We start from the raw sequence: 19,743 nt of genomic DNA on the forward strand, positions 1-19,743 counted from the left end.
GATAAAGTGTAAAACTTGCCCTTCCAGGTACGAATACCGAAAGCAAGCTCTCCCTGTCCGCCGACTCGATAGACGGCGAGGGTGTGCCTTTCATAGACAGACACCGGGCGGTCTCGAAGTCGATCCTGAAGAAGTCCGAGAGCAGCAACAACTACTACAACGCTGGTGACTCGGACACCGAGAAGCTGATCACGGACAACGCGTCCACGGTCAGCGTGTGCGACAACGAGACGAGTGGCACCACCGGGGCCGTGTTCGCCGGCGTCGACGGGACGAAGGCTAGGCAGCAACCTGTTTCGCCGTTGCTCTCCAGACAGGTCCTCGAGTCGATCTTCCGCACGAACAATAACGTCGAGAGGGAGGACGAGGCAGCCGATCAGTCGGACGAGAAGAGCTACGCGTCGAAGATCACCAGGTCGATATTCGATGACGTCCTCGAAGGTACTTTTGTTTCCCTTTTGTTCGCGCGGCACTCGATCAGCTTGCCCGCCGTGGCCGGAGCTCGACGCTGCGTTGGCCGAGAGAATTGCTTTTTCGCGATTGAAGATTTGCGGTGTGGGGATGGTGAGATTGTTTCGCTGTTTTTTACTCTTTTCTTGGAATTGATTGGTATTAGCTGATCTTTAGAGATTGATTCGGTTTTCGATTGGTTTTTGCGTTGGTTAGACTTTGTTGGTTTAGATTGGATGTAGACTGCTCACTTGGGGAAAGTAAGAGTTGCAAGGTGTTAGATTAATATTGGTTAGATGTTTGTTCGTTTGGGGTTTTTGTGGAATGTGTATGTTAATTTGGGTTTTGTGGATGTTTGGAAGTTTTGTTGGGGTTTGGAAAATTGTGATTATTGAATTGAGGGGTGTTTTATATTTACTTTATTATGGGGAATAGAAATCTGATAAACGAGACTTTATTGAAATTTCCATTGAAAGTGATAACATATGGTGTGACATTTGGGTTATCAATAACTCCTCTTCGTTATATTTTCCAAACATCTCAAACAAGATGCATCACACTCGATAAAACACTGTAAAGATAATTGCCAAATCTGTCACCACCAGCGAGTATTAATCAAAAAACATTATTCAAACTGCATAAATACCAAAATCACCAATGGAATACACTCACTACAAAGTCAATCATCAAACCACACCAAACTTCACCGAACATCAACCTTTACAAGAATACTGGCACATATGTGTACACTTGATTGTAGTCTAACATTAACGTCCACCCAACTTACATATTTTCTTCGTGTGTCTTTCACAAATACATCCGTCCTCGTATTGTTTAATACGTATCAGTTTCAACAAAATAAACTGTAATCAAACGGAAACTAGAATCGTGTGTTTGTTCTCAAAAAGAATTCGTCCCTGAAGAGGTTAACCAAAGAACACTATTCACTAAACACCAATACCAAAAGCAACGAAAAATATTCTCCAAACTCTACAAAGCCATTTCCCACAAAATCCATAATCTTCTGCTACCGCGTTCAACGATCTAACAACTTCTCTCCACGAAATTACAGAGGAGAAGCACACGCAGGACGAGACGCTGACGGAGAACAAGAACAAAGACGACCAGAGGAGGCCGAAGCCGCGCGCGGACGAGTCCTCGAAGGACAGCCAGACGATGCTGATATGCTCTTTGCGCCAGTACAAAGTGAAGAAGTCGGGCGGGGACGAGAAGCGACGGTCGAAGACGAACAATCACGGCTACGTCAAAGGGACGGACGCGAATTGTCTGCCGCAGGAGCATCGTTTCTCGTCGTAGCGTAGCCGGTCCCTGCGCGAAATCCTCCTCCCGCGCGATCGAGAGATCGAGTCGCTCCGCGATCGCCGCGTCGACTTGTCCCTGTTCGAAGCGTCGTTAACATCCCTGCAAGCCGCGGTTCCCGGATCGACCTCCATTGTGTAAATATTTCAAGCGAAACGGGAGAGATGGGACCCGGAAGCACGGACGCTAGCAATACCCAAGAGCAGAGGCACAGTTTAGGGGATGAAAGACTAAACCCGGCAGACACTTGAACGCGAGGAGCTAAAAAATTGATCTTGCAAAGAGAGACTCGATGCTGTGCCCAGAATTTAAACGGGACAAATGGTAGTTAACGATTTCGGGCGCTGGAAAATGGCGGTAGAACAGAATCAAAGACGATTATCAGTGTTAGGGGATATGCTGAATGTCCTGTGAAACGGCAGACGGTTCGCGGGATGGATCGTCGGGGCGACGGGATCGAAGAACGAACGAACGATACGAGTATGAGCCGATGGTAACGATGTAATTAAGTCATTGGAAATAAACAGTAACGAGCAAATAATTACTTTAGGCAATACGCTTTTTCCTCGCTCGCTGAGAAAGAGCTGGCGCTAGCGACCCTACGGACACACGAATGTTTGCGCACACGCGTTCAGACGGACAAACGGCTCTGTTACCTTCCTAGATTAGCCTTGAACCTTGTCGGAGCTAGACGGCTTTGGTTGTCGCGTGGAAACGCAAGTGTAGATTAAAGAACAGAAGACAAAGTAGCATATGTTCAGCGTTTCCAGGGATAGTTTGTGTGAAACGGTTACGATGCGATCGGATTTGGTTTCCCTGGGGACGAACAAGGATGTTCGTTCATTTCGCTGGGTATGCCACGTGCAATTAGACGGTGTCTTTGTGTTAGGAGGCGTCGCGCGAGGCAGACGCGGCCGTTGACGCAGGATAACGGCTTGGAAGAGCGTGAAGCACGCGCACGGTGGCCGCAACTCGACGATAACTGCCTTTCCTTCAAGTTCCATTGTTACTTTTCGCCTTCGCTGTTGAGTCTTTTAATGAAACTTTGAAGATTTGTATGACGCCGAACGATAGAACCATGGTTAGACAGATGTTGACACGTTCGGGACCGTTGACGTGAATTCACGTCTTTTCAAAGTCTATTCCTGGTTGCCGGTGTTCAAATATTTCCTTTCGAAATATTTTATTCTTTTCATTTGTCTGTCTAGTTTTCCCATTTACGACTTCTTTAACCTTTTGCGGACGAATCTTCTTTATAATGTACAAAACCTTCAGCTAATAAAGCCAAATTATATGTCGAATGCTTAAATAATAGAGAAAAAGAAACTATTTTTGTCTCTATTTTAACGTCAGAAATTTGCAGAAATTGGTTTAAGATTTTCTTCACTTTCACCGCCAATGAATATTAGAAAATCGAAAAATTCTCCGATCGCGAATGTGTCAACGGCTTCCGGTCGCCTAGTGTGCAGTGTGTTCACGAAATCGAAGTGCAAAGGGGGGAAATGATTCTACGCGAGAAGCTGAATCGAAATTGTGCAATGGATGTTTCTCGTACGACACTTCGTCGCTGAGATAATCGATCATCTTCATAACGGAAGCTTCTAGAGAAAAATTGTATTGCACATTTCAGGTTTGTTTTTTCGTGTAGATTCATTTTCTATCCTTTTGTACCGCGATTTCGGAATTATACTGTGTATTCTTTGATATTTCTCGTAGACCACTGATAGCAGGAAAGATAACCCTATAGATAAGTGGATTAGAGATCGATCATAGATGAGTGAGATAGACTCGAAAAGCCAAGAGGAAGTAGTGAATGCTTTCCCTAGATGAAAGGGTAGATTATCAGACGTTTAGGACAGAGAAGTAGATTATGATTGCGTGTGGCCAGACGAGAATGTAAATTGTTCATAGACAGACGAGTAGATTAGTCATGTATGAATCAGGAAAGTAGGGCGTAGACAGTTACTGGTGCATATGACAAGGCAATAGCGTTGAATTTCTTGAGTAAGTAGAAATATGAACCACTGTCAGACTGACAAGTAGATAAAGATTGTCTCTGATTAGAGTAAAAACGTACGAGTTGATAATGGAAGGACAAATAAGGGAGACGTATTGGTTATCGAAGTTACAAGTGTTCTTGATTAAATAAGGGAATTAATTGTAGGCTCAGGTCAGACAAGTAGTGCAAGACTTGATGTGGATCACGTGAGTAGAATATAGACTGTTCTTGGTCAGCCAAGTGGAGTATAAGTCCTGTTTAACCAAACAAGTAGAGTACGCTTCCTTTTGTGTCAAATATGTAGAGTAATCCTTGTCTTAGTGAAAACGAGTAGATATCACAGACATGAATAATGATTTCAAGAATTGTAAATATATATTTTTAAATATCCCTGGTATATAACTGTTGGTTAAACTTTTGTTGACATATTCTTTGTGATCCCCTTTTCTTCTTGGCCCTTTACGAACTCGCAAAGTTTCATTAAACTTGGACTCGCGGACACTGAATTTTTATATTGTATATACCTCGTGATACTCTTTATTATATTTATTTTTCTGCTCAGTTTTACTCATCAGCTAGCATACAAAATAATTAGTAGCCCACAGTTGTGCACCAATTGTATTGAGTGTTTCAAAATATAGATCTATTGGTTAGTACTAGATACAGAATGATATAAGTAATTCAGAACATATATTTTTTAAGTCTATATCCAGAATATAAATTCTTTTATAGAGTACATATTTTCTTAATGATTATTTGCATAATAATTATTTTTATGTCAACGTTCATATTCATTATGATGTTTATTGATTTATTCAAACACAAATTAATGTCTAAGTAATTTATTTACAAGTTTTTACAATTGGTATTTAATATTCTCTTATTATTTACTATTTATGTTGAACGCAGCCCACAGATAAATTTTATTTTCTTACTCTATTTCTATCAACTAATTCGATTTGTATTAAACTTTGAAACACTCTGTATGGTAAGTTAATTTTTGAATATTTCCATGCCAGTCTTTCAGTTCAATTTAATACTCAGTGTCGTCCGCTTGCTGCCCCTGTAATCGATTAACTTTACTAAGTCTTTGTTTCGTTGAAATTAACGTAATTTTATCAGAATTTAATTGAGGAACGCCACTTCCAGAGAGTTGTATCCATACGGTCACGTTTTTCCACGCGAAGCGCAGGTTTAGAGCAGAGGTACAGTGTAGTACGACGGTTCTTCGAGAACTGAACGTCCGGTCACACGCAGGATCATGCTGCTCGGGCCGGTTTGCTTGATAAAAAACAAACTGCAGACTTTACGAATTCTTAACAATGAATATTCAATTTATTTTAATCAACCAAAAGAGTAAATTCCTTTTTACTTCTCATTTTCGTAGATTTCATTTATAAATATCCGAATATCGATAGAAATGTTTTCTTTTACAGCATGAATTAATATTTATTTTATATTTTATAATAACAGTAATAAAGTAATAATAAAATAATTATAACAATAACTATTATTATAACATATTAAATATTATTAGAAACATAATAATAATGATAATAATAATCATTATTATTTATTATCAATAATAATTATTATTATTAATTGTTATTATTAGTATTTGCATTTTCATGTTTTATTTTTAGTTTTCTCGAGCAAAAACAAAGTAGACATTTAACGATACAATGTTCAAACTTTCGTCCTATCTCATTTTAGAAGTTCGAATGTTCTGTAAACGCGTAAAGTTTGCAGTCCGCGTGTTTTGCGAGTCAAGAATGCGTAGCAAATTCACGCGAAAATCCAGAAACAATGAAAAACAACACGTTCAAAATCGTCTCGTTATCCATCGTACCGATGTCCGCCAGAGAATTTTACACTATCGTTTTAACGACGAGAAAAGAAAAGAAGAAAATTGAGGAGAAACCTTCGATTCGTTGATCTTCGTCGAAATGAATTCGCTAAAGGTGATTTTAACACTGGAAATATCGACGTTCAACGTGTGTACCTACGTACTTTACGCATAACACCGAATTTTTATGGGGAATGCCGGAAATTGCATGTTCAAAGAAAATACAAATTAGCGGATAAATGAATTTAATCACGCGCATACATATATATATAAATATATTACAAATATCAGACGAACGCAATTCTGATAATGTTTATATGATATTACGAAGTTAATCGTGTTGACTGCTCGGTGGTTCTAGTGTTAACGCGCGTAATATCGAACGTACGCAAAATCGCGTCGCGTGCTCAATAAAAATTCCCCTCGTTTCCCTTTCTCATCGCTGGACAACGGATCTTTATGAAAAATCAAAATTTTCGTAATTCATTTAAAGAAACAGGGATGAAGTACGAATTGATTTTTCCTTAACACTGTATACTTACCGGTTATTAATTTGATTTATCTGCACACGATTATTTTATATCACAAAATAACTTAATAATTTTTATGCACAATAATTTCATAAAGAATAATTAAATGTTATTACTTCAATAGAGTATTAAATTATAAATCATATCATCATTGATTAAATATGATTTAATAGATTATTAAGTAAAAATTATTATATTGATTATTGTTATTGGTTTGATAATTGATATTACTATTAAAAGATTCATTAAGAAATTCCTAGCTATTGATCAATAGTCTTCGATGAATTATTTAATAACCAGTAGCTAAAGTGTTAAGAATCTCAATAAATTGAAACGAAAACAACATTCTCAAATCGTTGTGAATATTTCTCTATTTTATATCCTACGCATTTCTGCCGTAAACGCATAAAATCCGTTGTCTAGGCATTATCGGCGAGCTTTTGCCCCTTCTCTTCCTTCGGAACGGCGATCGCACGTTTCGTTCATGTTCTCACGCGAGAAAAACGAACGCTTTGACGATCCCCTTATATATCCACCTCGGATCTCGCTGCAGGCTGAACATCGCGAGGTTCTTCTCCGACATTTTTAGACGAATCATCAGTAAAATACATATCTCTAATGGCATTTCTATTCATTGTTATGGTAGACGTAGGGAAACGAATAATTGTACAGTCGCAGGATTAATAAGATAAACGAAGAGAAGGGAGGAAAGGAAGAAAAAGATATGGTTGATATATCTCCGCGCGGTCACGGCTGTTCGGGGATCATTGTTACGCTGGGTGGTGTAGAGTTCACGCCTTGAGTATTTTTTAACATGTTCAACATTGTTTTCGACATTGTATACGAACCGCGAGGGGACTGTTCTGAAAATTGTACGTTTCCACTTCGACTTATTTTTTCGAGTATCTACTTTTGATACTTATCAAATTGTTGTTAATAGATATGGTTGGTTGTATAATTATTAATAATTATTATCGGCCTTGTAATGATTAAAAATTAATCATACGGGTATTGATAATTATAGTTAATCATATGATCAGTGGTAATTATAATTAATCATGCAATCATTGATAATTATAATTAATCATATAATTATTGATAATTATAATCAAACTTATAATTATTACAAATTAATCCTATGGGTATTGATAATTATAATTAATCCAGAATTATTAATAATTACAATCAACCTTATAATTATTACAGATTAATCTTATGGGTATTAATAAGTATAGTTAATCCTATACTTATTATCACTTACACTCAATTTTATAATAATTATGAATTATAATGAATCTGTTTTCAAGAATGACGATTATTGTGATTGGACTGAGAATTTCATACCTATCCAACGTACATTGACATTCCGTGCATTAAGGAGTTTAATGATATTTAATTAATATTTACTAAATTCGATTTGACGATGATTTTATTTCACTGTTCAATTTTCAATTTCTTTTTATTATAAATTAACAGCTACATATGTATTCAGATTCATATGTATATGTTAATATCTGTACAGAAATTCGCAGTCTAATTACTATGTTAAATATTTCTAGTACCATATATGAAAGCACAATGTTTTCTATTCATAAATACTTTCCAAAGAAAAGCAATGAGATTAATCCGAGGAAATATTTTCATTTCTATGATTGACTACATCAGAATATTATTTTATCGCGTAATATATTATAAATACAACAACGTGTACATATCTTAGATTAACAGTTTCTAAAGCAACATAATAATTTACAGCATAACAGTAGTAGTATTGATCGAAGTAAGCTGATTAAATTGTACATAGTATACAACTTGTAAATTCTTGTGATTAGTTGTTCGGATAATTTCATATTTAAAAATAACCAGTAATGAAACCTTTACATTTATGAATAATAAACTTAAATAATACTTTTCGAAATATAGTTACTAAACGTAGAGTCACAGTAAAATTATTTTGATTTTGAATCTGTCCGAATTCTAAAATTTCGTTAAAACTTGAAAACTTATTAGTACTCATTGATACAGATAATTATGTACCATTAATATTATCATTATCCTAATTGGTAGGTATATAAATGATAATACTTGGTAGTATTATTAAATAAATCGTTAGTAATGTTATACAACAATTACACTAGTCACTATGCTAGGTTTAATGAAAACTAAGGGAAACAGTTGAGGACATTTCTATGGCAGTACTCTCCGCAATATAACAAGAGAGAAATGTTACGTTTCTTCCACTGTTTTTTATACGGTGATACGCATTCAGATTTACAGAATTAAATTGAATAAGTAGCACAATGAATTAAAATATACAAATAATACGTATAAATATAATCTAACGCTTCCCATAAGTTAATGACGATCAGCCATTCGCTTTCAACCAGTCCGTTATATTGAGTGATATTAATGTAAAATCTTAATTTTAAATTAATTCTTAATCATGAGAAAACTACTAATCATTTCGTAAGAATAATTCACTCCTTTTAAATTATTACATGAATGATCGTAGAGAAACGAATGGATCTTACCAAAGAAATTTCAGAATGGTCCTCGCAACGCGAAATAACATTGATTGTTTGTAATTGTTACGGCGTTGTATTTATTGTTCGCGAAAACTTCGCATCGTAGCTGACGTTTTTTCCTATCTACTGTAAGAAACAGAGTTGGGCAAAACATCATTCGATTGAAACGATTATGTAACGATTATAATTGTTACGGACACAAATTACTGACAAATGATCACGACTTTAGTAGTTACGATTAACATATAACAGAAATAATCGATGTGAACGATTAATTCTTTCATTAATCACGAAATGACTAAACTGTTGATCCGACAACTCAGTAATTCCTTTTGAGACATCTTCCAGACTTTGTTTTAAAGTCGATTGTACAAAAGTAATATTTTTTATTGCGGGTTTTATTCGATTAATAATAAAATATAGACGCTACTGATCTTTGTTAAACCAACGTTCCATATCTTCCATACTTATATTAGTTAATACGAAAAATCCATAATGATTACAAGTGTTCGTGATTACTGATCAACCTTAGCAATAAGCAATCGATTAACAATCATCGTTGTTGTATTACTTCTATCTATCACCAAAATATACCACAAAATAATCAATTCTATTTTCAGATAGCAAAACGCGGTGTGCAGAATTTTCTAATTTTACGAAACAACAATTTCGAAGTTCGTAAAACTTCATACTCTTGTTTCCTCTATCACTACAATATTGAAACAATTTTTAAATCACAATTTTTCTCTATTCGAAGCTATAAATAATGTTTATTAATTCAAGTTGAGCCACGTAGCTTGTTAATATTGTTGTTTAATCCTTTACACAACTACTTACTTTGTTATTATTAATATATTAGAAAAAGAGAGAAATTCTATGTTTGTATTTGCACTAAAATATAATCATTAATAAGAAAGGAATAATATTTAATTTGAATTCGAAAGGATTGAATAATATTTATATTTGTTAAATTCTCTTCAAAATTTTCACCGCGAGTCTGGCACGTTGTTATAAAGCGAAGGGTTAATTTTACACATACATAAAGGGAGTACATATCTGAATTAAAAATTTCGCGTATCGCGTTTTGCCGTCTGGTTTGCCCGACTCTGGAAGAAAAAAGAAAAGTTGGATCTCGATACCTCGTAATCGCTTGGAGTCACTCCAGAGTAAATCAATGTCTTCTGTGAATTTAAACATAGTCGGAAGTATGTAGAAAGTTCCTAGAGAAGTGTACAGAACGTGATTTATTGTTTATTATGGTAATTGTATATTTAGCACAGATTAGCGGTGACATAGTACAAAACAAATGCGAGTCACGGACCGTAGATTGACCGTGGCAGGAGTTAGCCGGGAGTAAACAAGATGGCGGACCGGGGAAACAAAATGGTTCTGCAAAAAGACACGTTCCCTTCATCTTCACGAAGCCGACTCTACGTTTCAAGTTACAATACCTATTGTCGTTGATTTAATGTTGCTAGTTACGAGGCGTAACGACGATAATTATCCAACAATTGGGCCGTTCGATTCGCAACTGGCGTATCTCTAATTAATTCCACGTCATTAAACAAAATACCTGGAACAATGCTTGTCTTTTCATATAATGCCGTTACTAAACAATTCTGAACTAATGCACTTCATTAAGAAACGTGAATTTTCAAAATGTCTAATTATTAGACTGCAGATCTTTATAGAGATTCAAGATTTTTCAAATATAAATGAAAAAATAGAATTACGATGAAACGCGGTTTCTAAGTATTAGAAATTCTAAGTAATGTAAAAAGTATTACACTTTGGATATTTCATATATTTTGCATGGCATTCTGTGCGATTTTGCAGTTCTAAATTTACTAGAAATGCATAAAGATCGGCAGCCTGATAATTATTATAAAATATAACACTGTTTTATTTTATTTATTATATTTCGAAGTTAAAAATAGATCCTACAGTTTTTGTAAAAATCAGCAACTGGAATATTAGCATATTTGTACATATTATATTACAATTCGGGCTCGAATTGGTATGCTTACACCGCGTTGAGATCGAAACGGCCTAATTAACATGTTGGCTGCCCAAATGTGCACCATCAGCCGCGATATTGTGATAAAATGCGCCTGTTTCGTTTGTTTTTCCTGTTAAGAATACAGATGTTTTACGGATTGACTTATAAGTACACAGATTATTTGGATCGTTGATCTGTTTATTGATTACAAAATGTTTACGGGATTGCAAACGTTGCTGTTCGGGGATCGAACGTTTCTTCGTGTACAGTCAGAATGGTGCTGGACACCGGTGACCACCGTGGCAGTCAACGTGTTAATCGGTAAAAAGCACAGAAAGAAATTGAAAGCGCAAAATAATTTTCTAACGCATAAATTGTTATCCGAAAGCGATTTATATGAAATTGATCGCCCCCTCTCGTCCCTACGTTCACGAGAGTATACACCTTGCTCATCGACATCGATTTACGCCTTTGAAATTATTCAATTGATTCACGTGAAACTGCCAATCATTGGTTTGTTAACGTTTATCGTTTCTTTATACCGAATATTTATTTATAAGTGGCTGTAAGATGAAATAATTTAAGTAGAATTTAAATCGATTATATTGTACATTAGGATTTTAATTTAAATGTAAATTTATTAAATTTTACATTAGGACTTATACTAGGATCTCGATAAAATTTATAGAACTAATTTCTTTTTAACAAACCAAGAAATAATATGTTACAATTGTTGCAAGCAATATATAAAAATATTCCTATAATTTTTAAGTAATCCTGAAGTTAACAAATTAACTGAAACCTCCATGTTCTACTGATTTAATAATTAATGCTTCAAATCTGATTAACAAATGATAACAAGATAGTAAGAATGTCATTTTGTTTTGAATGTTTTCCTACAAAATGGCAGTTTCATGTGTATCAACCTGATCAGATCATTCCATATGCAGCATCGTTTTCGTTGTTCTTTAAAATAATAAAAACACCTATTGTTTTTGGAAACATCCGAAAATTCAAAGGATAAACAGAGTTCACAATTGTGCCCTTAATTTTGAGAATAGTCCAAGTCGTTTCAAGCATACAAATTCATGTTTCCTTATAAGTTGCACACAACATTACAATCATAATAAATTTTGATTTTTCAAAACTACAATATTTTCTGAAATATCTTTTTACACGGTATAAAAATATTTTTCAAACCATTCAAACACAAACCTTCAAATATCTCGGAACTAAAAATATACGACTTAGTCTACTTTCAAAATTACCGTCACAATTATGACGACAACTTGTTAACATGTGAATGGTAGTTGCAGATATTAGTAATTTCAAGCAATTTATTTATTAATAGAATATTATCAAATATATAAAATGCACCATATGAGCCACACATTAACCAAATCAGTTAACTGCAATTTTTTAATTTTTTAAGATTTTTTCGTTAATCTGCTTGATTCGTTCCTAACCTATATTAACAACTAATGTTCTTATTAATTAATCTCGGTGCCACGAGATAATAAAAATTCTTTTGGTCGTATAAGAATTGTAATAATATTGAATAACTTTTGGGTATAGTATTTCATGCGTTTTACATAATCATAAGATTAAAAATACTCCTGCAATAATAAAGTGAAATCCATTCTACAATTGTAACTTGATTTTCCATTTAAAAGGAAATTTTAAAAGTCAATTTATATCACTGCATCACCTTTCTCAATTTTTTGGTTTGTGGAGTCAACCCATTTAATCAATGAACTGCTCATATAACAAAAAAATATCTCTTTATGTTCAAAATATTTAAGAATAAAAGCAAAGTAAAAACAACAAATCAGTATTCATGTAAATATCAGTTTGCCAGGAAATGAGGTCCAAGCGTGTCCTGTTTTTGGAAACGTGTTAATTCGAATAAATGACGCTGCACGCGGAATGATCTGACACATAATATCCGGTCGGTTTAAGACACAAGCACACAGTCAATTCTCGATTACACGATTCCAGTTACGTACACATATAAAACGATTCTTCTGCCATGATATCGAAACGTTTCAGACGCTAGCTGATCTCAGAGTTTCGTCGATCACATGCGTTCCCGTTGATTTCTCGGATTTCTAAGGCCTAGAATCGTAGTTATAAGGCGAGTAGTGTGCATAAGCGAATAAAGTTGTAATTTGCCAGTTTTTGTTCCTCACAAGAGTTTCTTCATTGATCACGCATCCCTCCTAATTACAAATTAATTCGTCGAATGTCGTAAACAATACTTCTCGACATTATCTTCTTCATCAAATGTTTAACTCCCATCTAACCTTCACGTATTAACCCTTTGCACTCGAAAAACGACCCTCAGTCACCATTTAATTTGATATAACAAAATGACAAAGTGTTATATATAATATTAAGTTTTGTATAATACATCAATATGTGAGATATTTCTATAAAATAGCTTTGTTTCTTGAGTTACGTATGTTTTCTGATTAGTTCGTTTCAAATAGTGTCGTCTAATCTCATCGGAAAGTGTCGAATGTTTCTAGTGAAAAGCTTCCGAGTGCAAATGGTTAAAGTATAATAGTAGTATTTGTAAATAATTATTTTAGTTTTCAGTTACATTCAGTTACATTCTATTTCTGACTTCGTGATATTAAATTATTCGATTAATAGAAAAATGTTGACGCTTTTTCGAGCAAGTAAAAATATCACTGGATTCTGGATCACCGGATGCAAAATATCAATGGAAATTATATAATAGATTGAGTCAATAAAAATATTTTAACAGCTCTTCTTCTTATTTCTTGCAAGAAAACGTCGAAACTTTTGCATCAACCCAGTATTAAAGAATAAGCTTTTTCTTATTATTATAAAAAACTAATTTAAAAGTACTAATTTCTTAGTATTGTCTATTCGAATGATTCTCGTTTTTATAGAAACTTGTACAACCAAACGTTTCAACTGCAGCTATTTTTAATTGATGAATTTATTGTTACTAATAGCCTGTGGATCATTTCGATAATTATTGATTCGCGTGTTATATGCTTCGCAGAAACTGGAATCAAACAAAAGATTCTTTGCAAAGGATTTTATTACGGTTACAGAACAAATAAATTTCAAATGAATGAAAAAAAGACCGGACGACTAAAAAATTTTTTTAGTTAAATAATCTGAACTTGTAGGTTACTACATGTGTTCCATTTTTATTCGTGAAAAAGGAATAATTTCTCAATGCTCGATTTCTTTCGCAAAAATATTGAGGGGATACCAGGTTGCAAACGTGCCAGGAAATTGCTTTATTGTGGTTACTTTTGCTATACAAGGATCGCGTATTTCGAACAAAGTGAAAACATAGGATCGCGCGAGTGCCAAGTCCAGTTCCTAACATTTGTTTGCCGGCAACAAATGTTTCGATCAAAGTCTAGCTCGAGGCCGCTGCAGGTGCATTCACGGTTTCGGTGGTGGTACTCTGCGCGTCCGATATCGGTTTCTCTTGCAGCTCGAGCCATGGTAACCGTTTCTGCAGCTCCAACCTGTCACAAACAATTCGTTCTAATAATATACAAAAATAGTAAATATAATTGATATTTAGGTACCCGAAGGATTCTAATAATATATAAAAATGGTAAATATAATTGATATTATATTAGCTACCGGAAAGACTCTAATAATATACAAAACCAGTAAATATTATTGATGTTATATTATGTTCCGAAAAAAGTCTAATAATATAAAAAAATGGTAATAGATATAATTGATATTATATTAGGTAGAAAAAGTTTATGCGGTTTTCTAGTTGGCAATGAATTGAAGTCCAATTTCAGTCAGTATTTCACTAGTTTAATAAATGAAATTGGTATCAGCAGCAAGTTATGTTCATGACGTTGGTATTAAATAAAATAAAATTACTTTACGGAAACGTTCTGTGTGTTGAAATTTTAATTTAAGAATCCACATGGACGTTTTATGGTACCTAATATAATGTATCACTACAAGAACTAAATCAAGTGTTAATCAAGTTGAACAAGTCTGTAACCTTCAGGTGTAGTAGTAGAATTCTGTAACAGTGTTAGTGGAAGCTCACCAAGTAATAGCTTCCATGAATTTAATTAAATTTGTCCAAATTGAATTTAAAATCACATAGGATCGATCTAACTTGACTCTTCTCGACGAAATGAATTTTTCCTATTTATTTATAGTTAAATGAATCGATTATTTAAACCCCTTAGAGTATTTGTTCATATTATTAGAACAATTAAATAGTTAAATAAATTAATTAATTTGACAATTCCAACGAAAGTTGAAAATTTGTTGTTTTGACTAATGTCATAGATTATTTTTAGTGTTAACGCCTGTTTTATTTACAATTTAGACATTTTACAGAGAATTGTGGTAAAAAAATGTCATCGTTAAATGACTGAGTAATTAATGTTCTAGAATTTTCATTGTCAATGAAAAGCTTTGAACTATTTAAATGATTTTTCCGATTTTTACATCCAGAAAAATAATATTAATAATAGTAATGGAAAATTCTCCTGTAACAGTGTGTTTTTAAATGTTTTCAAGTATTCAGTAATTGATAACATTTATCAGGGAAATTTTACCTGTATTTCGGATGACTGATAGCGTACACGTATGGATCCAAACAAGCGACACCCTTACACGTGCATGCTGGTATCATCGTGACACCGGGAGTTAACAGAGCTTTATTACCAAACGCGCCGATCATCGCCATTACGCCGTACGGGGTCCACGAGCATAAGTACAGGAAGCAGATGGTGATGGCAGCCTTTAAACATGGAAATAATAATGGTGATTTATTCGATGAACGTGATAAAATTCTCATTTATTATTTTATAAAATAATTTCTTTTTCTCGATCAGAATAAATGTTGTTAATCAACACATATGAACAAATGTAATCAATTTAATAAATTCCTTTAATTCATTTATTTCATTACTTGTGTTTCAGATTTAAGTTCTTTATAATAATGGAAATTGATTAGGCTTATTAAAATGAACCTTTTCTTCACGAAAATTATGAAGGTTTTATTTACTGTCAAGTCTGAATACGCATATTTCAGTGATTCATTTTTACCTTAAAAGAAAATATATTAGATGCATTATTTGATTTTAGGAGGATCAGGTGAGTTAGAAACGAAGTTAAAAACGAGTAATGTAATTTGTCTGATTACGTAAGCGTTAGATAACGTTGTTCGCAGCGAAACTAGTTTTGCGTAGAGATATGAAAAATGTCGGAAATTTCCTGACAGTTCAAGATAGAATACTGTAACTGAAAAACTTTAGATAGTTTCTTAACAGAAAAATAAACTCCATGCTCACAATGAACTCACTATTTCCTTTTTTCTACACTTTTTGATGGATAATTGTCAGATTTTCAAATTCTAAGAAAATCGAATACCTTTAAAACATCAGAAAAAGATTATTCTTTCGTATATTTCTAATATTTACATGTTTCAATTATTTATTGCTTACTGATATTTCAACTTCGTAACAAACAGTAAATGTCAATACCTTGGCTATGCGAATCTCGGCGCTCTGACTGTTCGTAGACGCGTTACTCCTTAAGCTGTCAACGTTCATCTTCTTCGCCTGTTCCCGGAGCGCCTTCTCGTGGTTCACGACATGGCTAACGATCTGGCTGTAATAGTATATAATCATTGTCAACGGAATGGCGTAGGAGAAGGTGAATATGGTCCCGACGAAATATCGTATCTCGTTTGAATCCGTCAGGTAATCGAAAGTGCAACTCGTGAGGAAGCCCTCGGGCACGAAACGGCCCCAAACTCCCATGGCCGGCATCAGTGCCCATGGTATGGTGTAGGTCCAAATGAGGACGATGAAAAGCATCACTTGACCGCGCGACAATTTCCCGTCAAGAGGTCTCGCGATGGTGCTAGAACGGGAAACACGTTTTGTAAGTCGAAACCGGTTCGTTGGGAAATGGAAGGAAAATGTTAACGTCAGAAACGAACAGCTTTAAAGTAAATATATTTATAAATAGAATAAAGTAAATGTAGTAAATAAATGAAAATTGAACAGACTTAAAGTAAATATATGTATAAGTAAAATAAAGTAAATGTAGTAAATAAATTAAAAATAAGCAGCTTTACATGATTATGAAACTGGGAAATTTGAAAGTGCAAAATTGCTAAATATCTAGTACTTTTTATCGTGTCCATTAAAAAGAAAACGATTTTCTACAGTAATTCTGTTTTTATAATTATATTCGTAAACATTTGAATTTGTATAAAGATAGTCTAATTATTGTGATTCTAATATGAACTTGTATCAGTGAAAATAAATATAGACAAATATAGATTTTTATTCCATTCAAATATATTGAATTTTAGAAGGTCCTGTCTATTGAAAGTGCATAAAATCCACAGTTTAGATATTATTCATTAACTCTGTGTATTCTAAAGTTTGTTACACCTTTGACATCATTACCTGTATCTATCATAAGCTATCGCAGCGTTCGTCATTCCAGCAGCTATGCCAGTTAACGAGCCGATGACGGCGAATATCTGACATCCTAGATTGCCCAGAGCGAACCCGGTGTTAAAGGAATTGTATATGAAGATGGGAGTCTTGATCATCATGAAAAAATCGCATATCGCGAGATTCACGACGAACATGTTCGACGGAGTCCTCAGTGACTTCGCGCTGAACGAGAAGATAGAACGAGGAATTAAAAACTTGCATCGTAATTTTGTTTAGTGATCATAAAAGTACCAAGAAGAAGTAGCGAGATTAATTTTTATTATTTTTAACAAATTATTTTTCATTTGCAAAATGATTGAAGTAATCAAATTTCCTTTTGATACTGAAACTAACAAAGAAAAACTTGTTTCAAGTCAATTATATTCGTTTATACACTCAAACGGAGAATGCACTTGTCACAATTTTCACATGGAAATTAATCACTCTGAGTACTTGCTAATTCTACTATCAATTGATTAACTCATGTATTTTAGCAGTCAACCCTATTCCTTATTATTTTCTTCTTGATTAACTTCAAAAATTCTAAAGAACAACTCTGTAAATATGAATTCACTGCAAAGATTAAGTATTCGTAAAAATTGATGAAGATTAAATATTGATACATTTTATCTTCTAGAGCTTTCCAACTACTTGTACACAATTACAAGAAGAAAACTAATATCGATCCAAAATATTTAGCGAAGTAACTAACTAAATAATAATGTAACTTCAGAACTACTAAATCATTAATCATTAATTCTAATACCATTCGCCTTTGTTAAGGAAGAATAAATAATATTACATGGACTAAAAATTCTCGTGACAGTCAATTGCCAGTGACTATAAGCAAAATCTCAAGCTAATTCCCACAAATTTCTAACGTTAAAACACAGACAAAAATTCGAGAATTTCTTTTGTAGAACTTCCTGTTAAAGAAGTAGCAAATGGAAAAAAGCAGAAGATTCTAATGCAACCAGGAATAGAATTAGGAAAAACATAAATTCACGTTATCGGTCAATGTGTTAACGGTCGACTACGAGAGACATTGAATCGGGCAAGACTTACGCGCAAAAGATCCATATCACCAAGCCGTTCCCGAGGAGCGCGAGGAAAGTGAAAAGAATGTACAGTAGGGCCAATAAATAATGAAGGGAGGGGTTCGGCTCGGGATAGACCAGCCAGTGGTCCGGTATGTGAACGATCTCCTCCGCGGGGACGTTCCATCCAAGCAAACGCGGCGGCCCAGCTGGCCCGTATCTCGCCTCCCAGTGGATACTGTCGTTGGACATGTTGGCCACTCCGTCCGCCAGCCCCTCTCCTTGATACCGTCGATCAGCCGGCTGTTTTATACCGTTCTATCCCGTTAAAACGGCGAAACCCTAATCCCGGTGATTTCGTTGGCTTCGTGCGGCGGATCAGCCGGGGATCATCCCCTAGTTGCCTCTTGGTCAGCAGGAATGTGCGTCAAAGTCACTCGGAGGCGGTCACGATGATCGTCAGTCGAGGTTCCGTATCCAGCGAGGGCTGGCTACCAATTTTAACCCTTTGCACTCGAGAGGTGACTCTCAGTCACCATTTGATTTGATGCAGCAAAATTATAAAATTCGATATTTAATATTGAACTATGTGTAATGCATCGTTGCGTGAAATATTGGGATAAAAAAGCTTTGTTTCTCAATTTACCTGTGATTTCTCTTTGAATTCATTTCAAAAAACATCGTTTTTGTCTAGTTAGAGAATGTTAAGTATTTCTAACGAAATACTTCTGAGTGCAAAGGATTAACACCCTAACTTCCGGTTTCGTTGGAAACGTTCTGCCCTGTTTCGTCGGACAATAGAATTGTTGACTATCCAACAATGATGAAACTAGGACAAGCAGCTAGCTCTTAACATTTTTGCGATCAGCGTCTTGCAACGCTTAGTAATTTGTATTTTGCGTAAAGAAAATTCATTTTTACGTGTACTTTTATTTAAAATCAAAAAGCATGGTGTAACGTGGAGGAAGTTGAAGTAAATTCTATTGTTATATTCTTTTTAATAATCTGAGAAGAGAATAGATCGTAGTTGTTACGGTCCTTTTGTGACAATCCTTTTCGAAAAATAATTTAATCATTTCTTATTCATCGAAAATTGATGACAGTTTAATAATATTTGATTCGATGAATTTCACTGAGGCATAATAAAAACAAACTCTCATATTTTTTTTAAGTAGTTTTATTTTATTTTAATACTTTTGTGAGCACACTTTTCTGCGTGAATAATACTTTATTGTGATCGTTTAAATTAAATATTGTGTTACTTAAGAATATACAGAATAGCTAGTATCACAATTGCTAATGCATTATCTGTATGAATATCGTTTTACAACAAATTCAATTTTGTGAGATCAACAAATTCAGGAGACCAACAAGATAGTATATACAGATAAATCATTAATAATTTTATGATAAACAGCTAAAATGGTGATGCTGTATAATTAATAGTTAATTAATTTTATTTATGTATTTATATATCACTAAAAATATATAATAATACTCTATATGTGCATTATTTTATATCATATGAGGTACAAAAGAATATCATTGTCTT

General features: G+C 34.3%; 2 protein-coding genes across 3 annotated transcripts in view; one reads left to right on the forward strand and one right to left on the reverse strand.

The window, feature by feature from the left end:
* Shab (Shaker cognate b) overlaps window positions 1-12,846 on the forward strand; it is a 105,587-nt gene extending 92,741 nt beyond the window's left edge. For both annotated transcript variants that reach the window (XM_076372638.1, XM_031975011.2), the window contains 2 exons: window positions 28-441; window positions 1,523-12,846. In XM_076372638.1, the coding sequence (XP_076228753.1) occupies window positions 28-441; window positions 1,523-1,767 (659 nt within the window). In that variant the 3' untranslated portion in view covers window positions 1,768-12,846. The remainder of the gene's footprint in view (window positions 1-27; window positions 442-1,522) is intronic.
* Window positions 12,847-13,724: 878 nt separating this feature from the next.
* On the reverse strand, window positions 13,725-18,485 carry Uvop (ultraviolet-sensitive opsin). Its single transcript, XM_031975013.2, has 5 exons — window positions 18,220-18,485; window positions 17,122-17,337; window positions 16,186-16,567; window positions 15,256-15,440; window positions 13,725-14,184 (listed from the first exon to the last, which is right to left on the reverse strand). Exons 1-5 carry the CDS (start codon window positions 18,441-18,443, stop codon window positions 14,073-14,075), a joined length of 1,119 nt encoding a protein of 372 aa, XP_031830873.1. The 5' UTR covers window positions 18,444-18,485; the 3' UTR covers window positions 13,725-14,072.
* Window positions 18,486-19,743: the final 1,258 nt, after the last annotated feature.

Source organism: Nomia melanderi, chromosome 12 (assembly GCF_051020985.1).
Source record: "Nomia melanderi isolate GNS246 chromosome 12, iyNomMela1, whole genome shotgun sequence".
NCBI lineage: Eukaryota > Metazoa > Arthropoda > Insecta > Hymenoptera > Halictidae > Nomia > Nomia melanderi.

Coding starts and splice junctions, on each gene's coding strand:
- Uvop (XM_031975013.2), bottom strand. CDS start 18,443: ATGTCCAACGACAGTATCCACTGGGAGGCGAGATACGGGCCAGCTGGG. Junction 16,568..17,121: donor ATAGCTTATGATAGATACAG/GTAATGATGTCA, acceptor TTCCCGTTCTAG/CACCATCGCGAGACCTCTTG. Junction 14,185..15,255: donor ATCAGTCATCCGAAATACAG/GTAAAATTTCCC, acceptor TGTTTGTGACAG/GTTGGAGCTGCAGAAACGGT.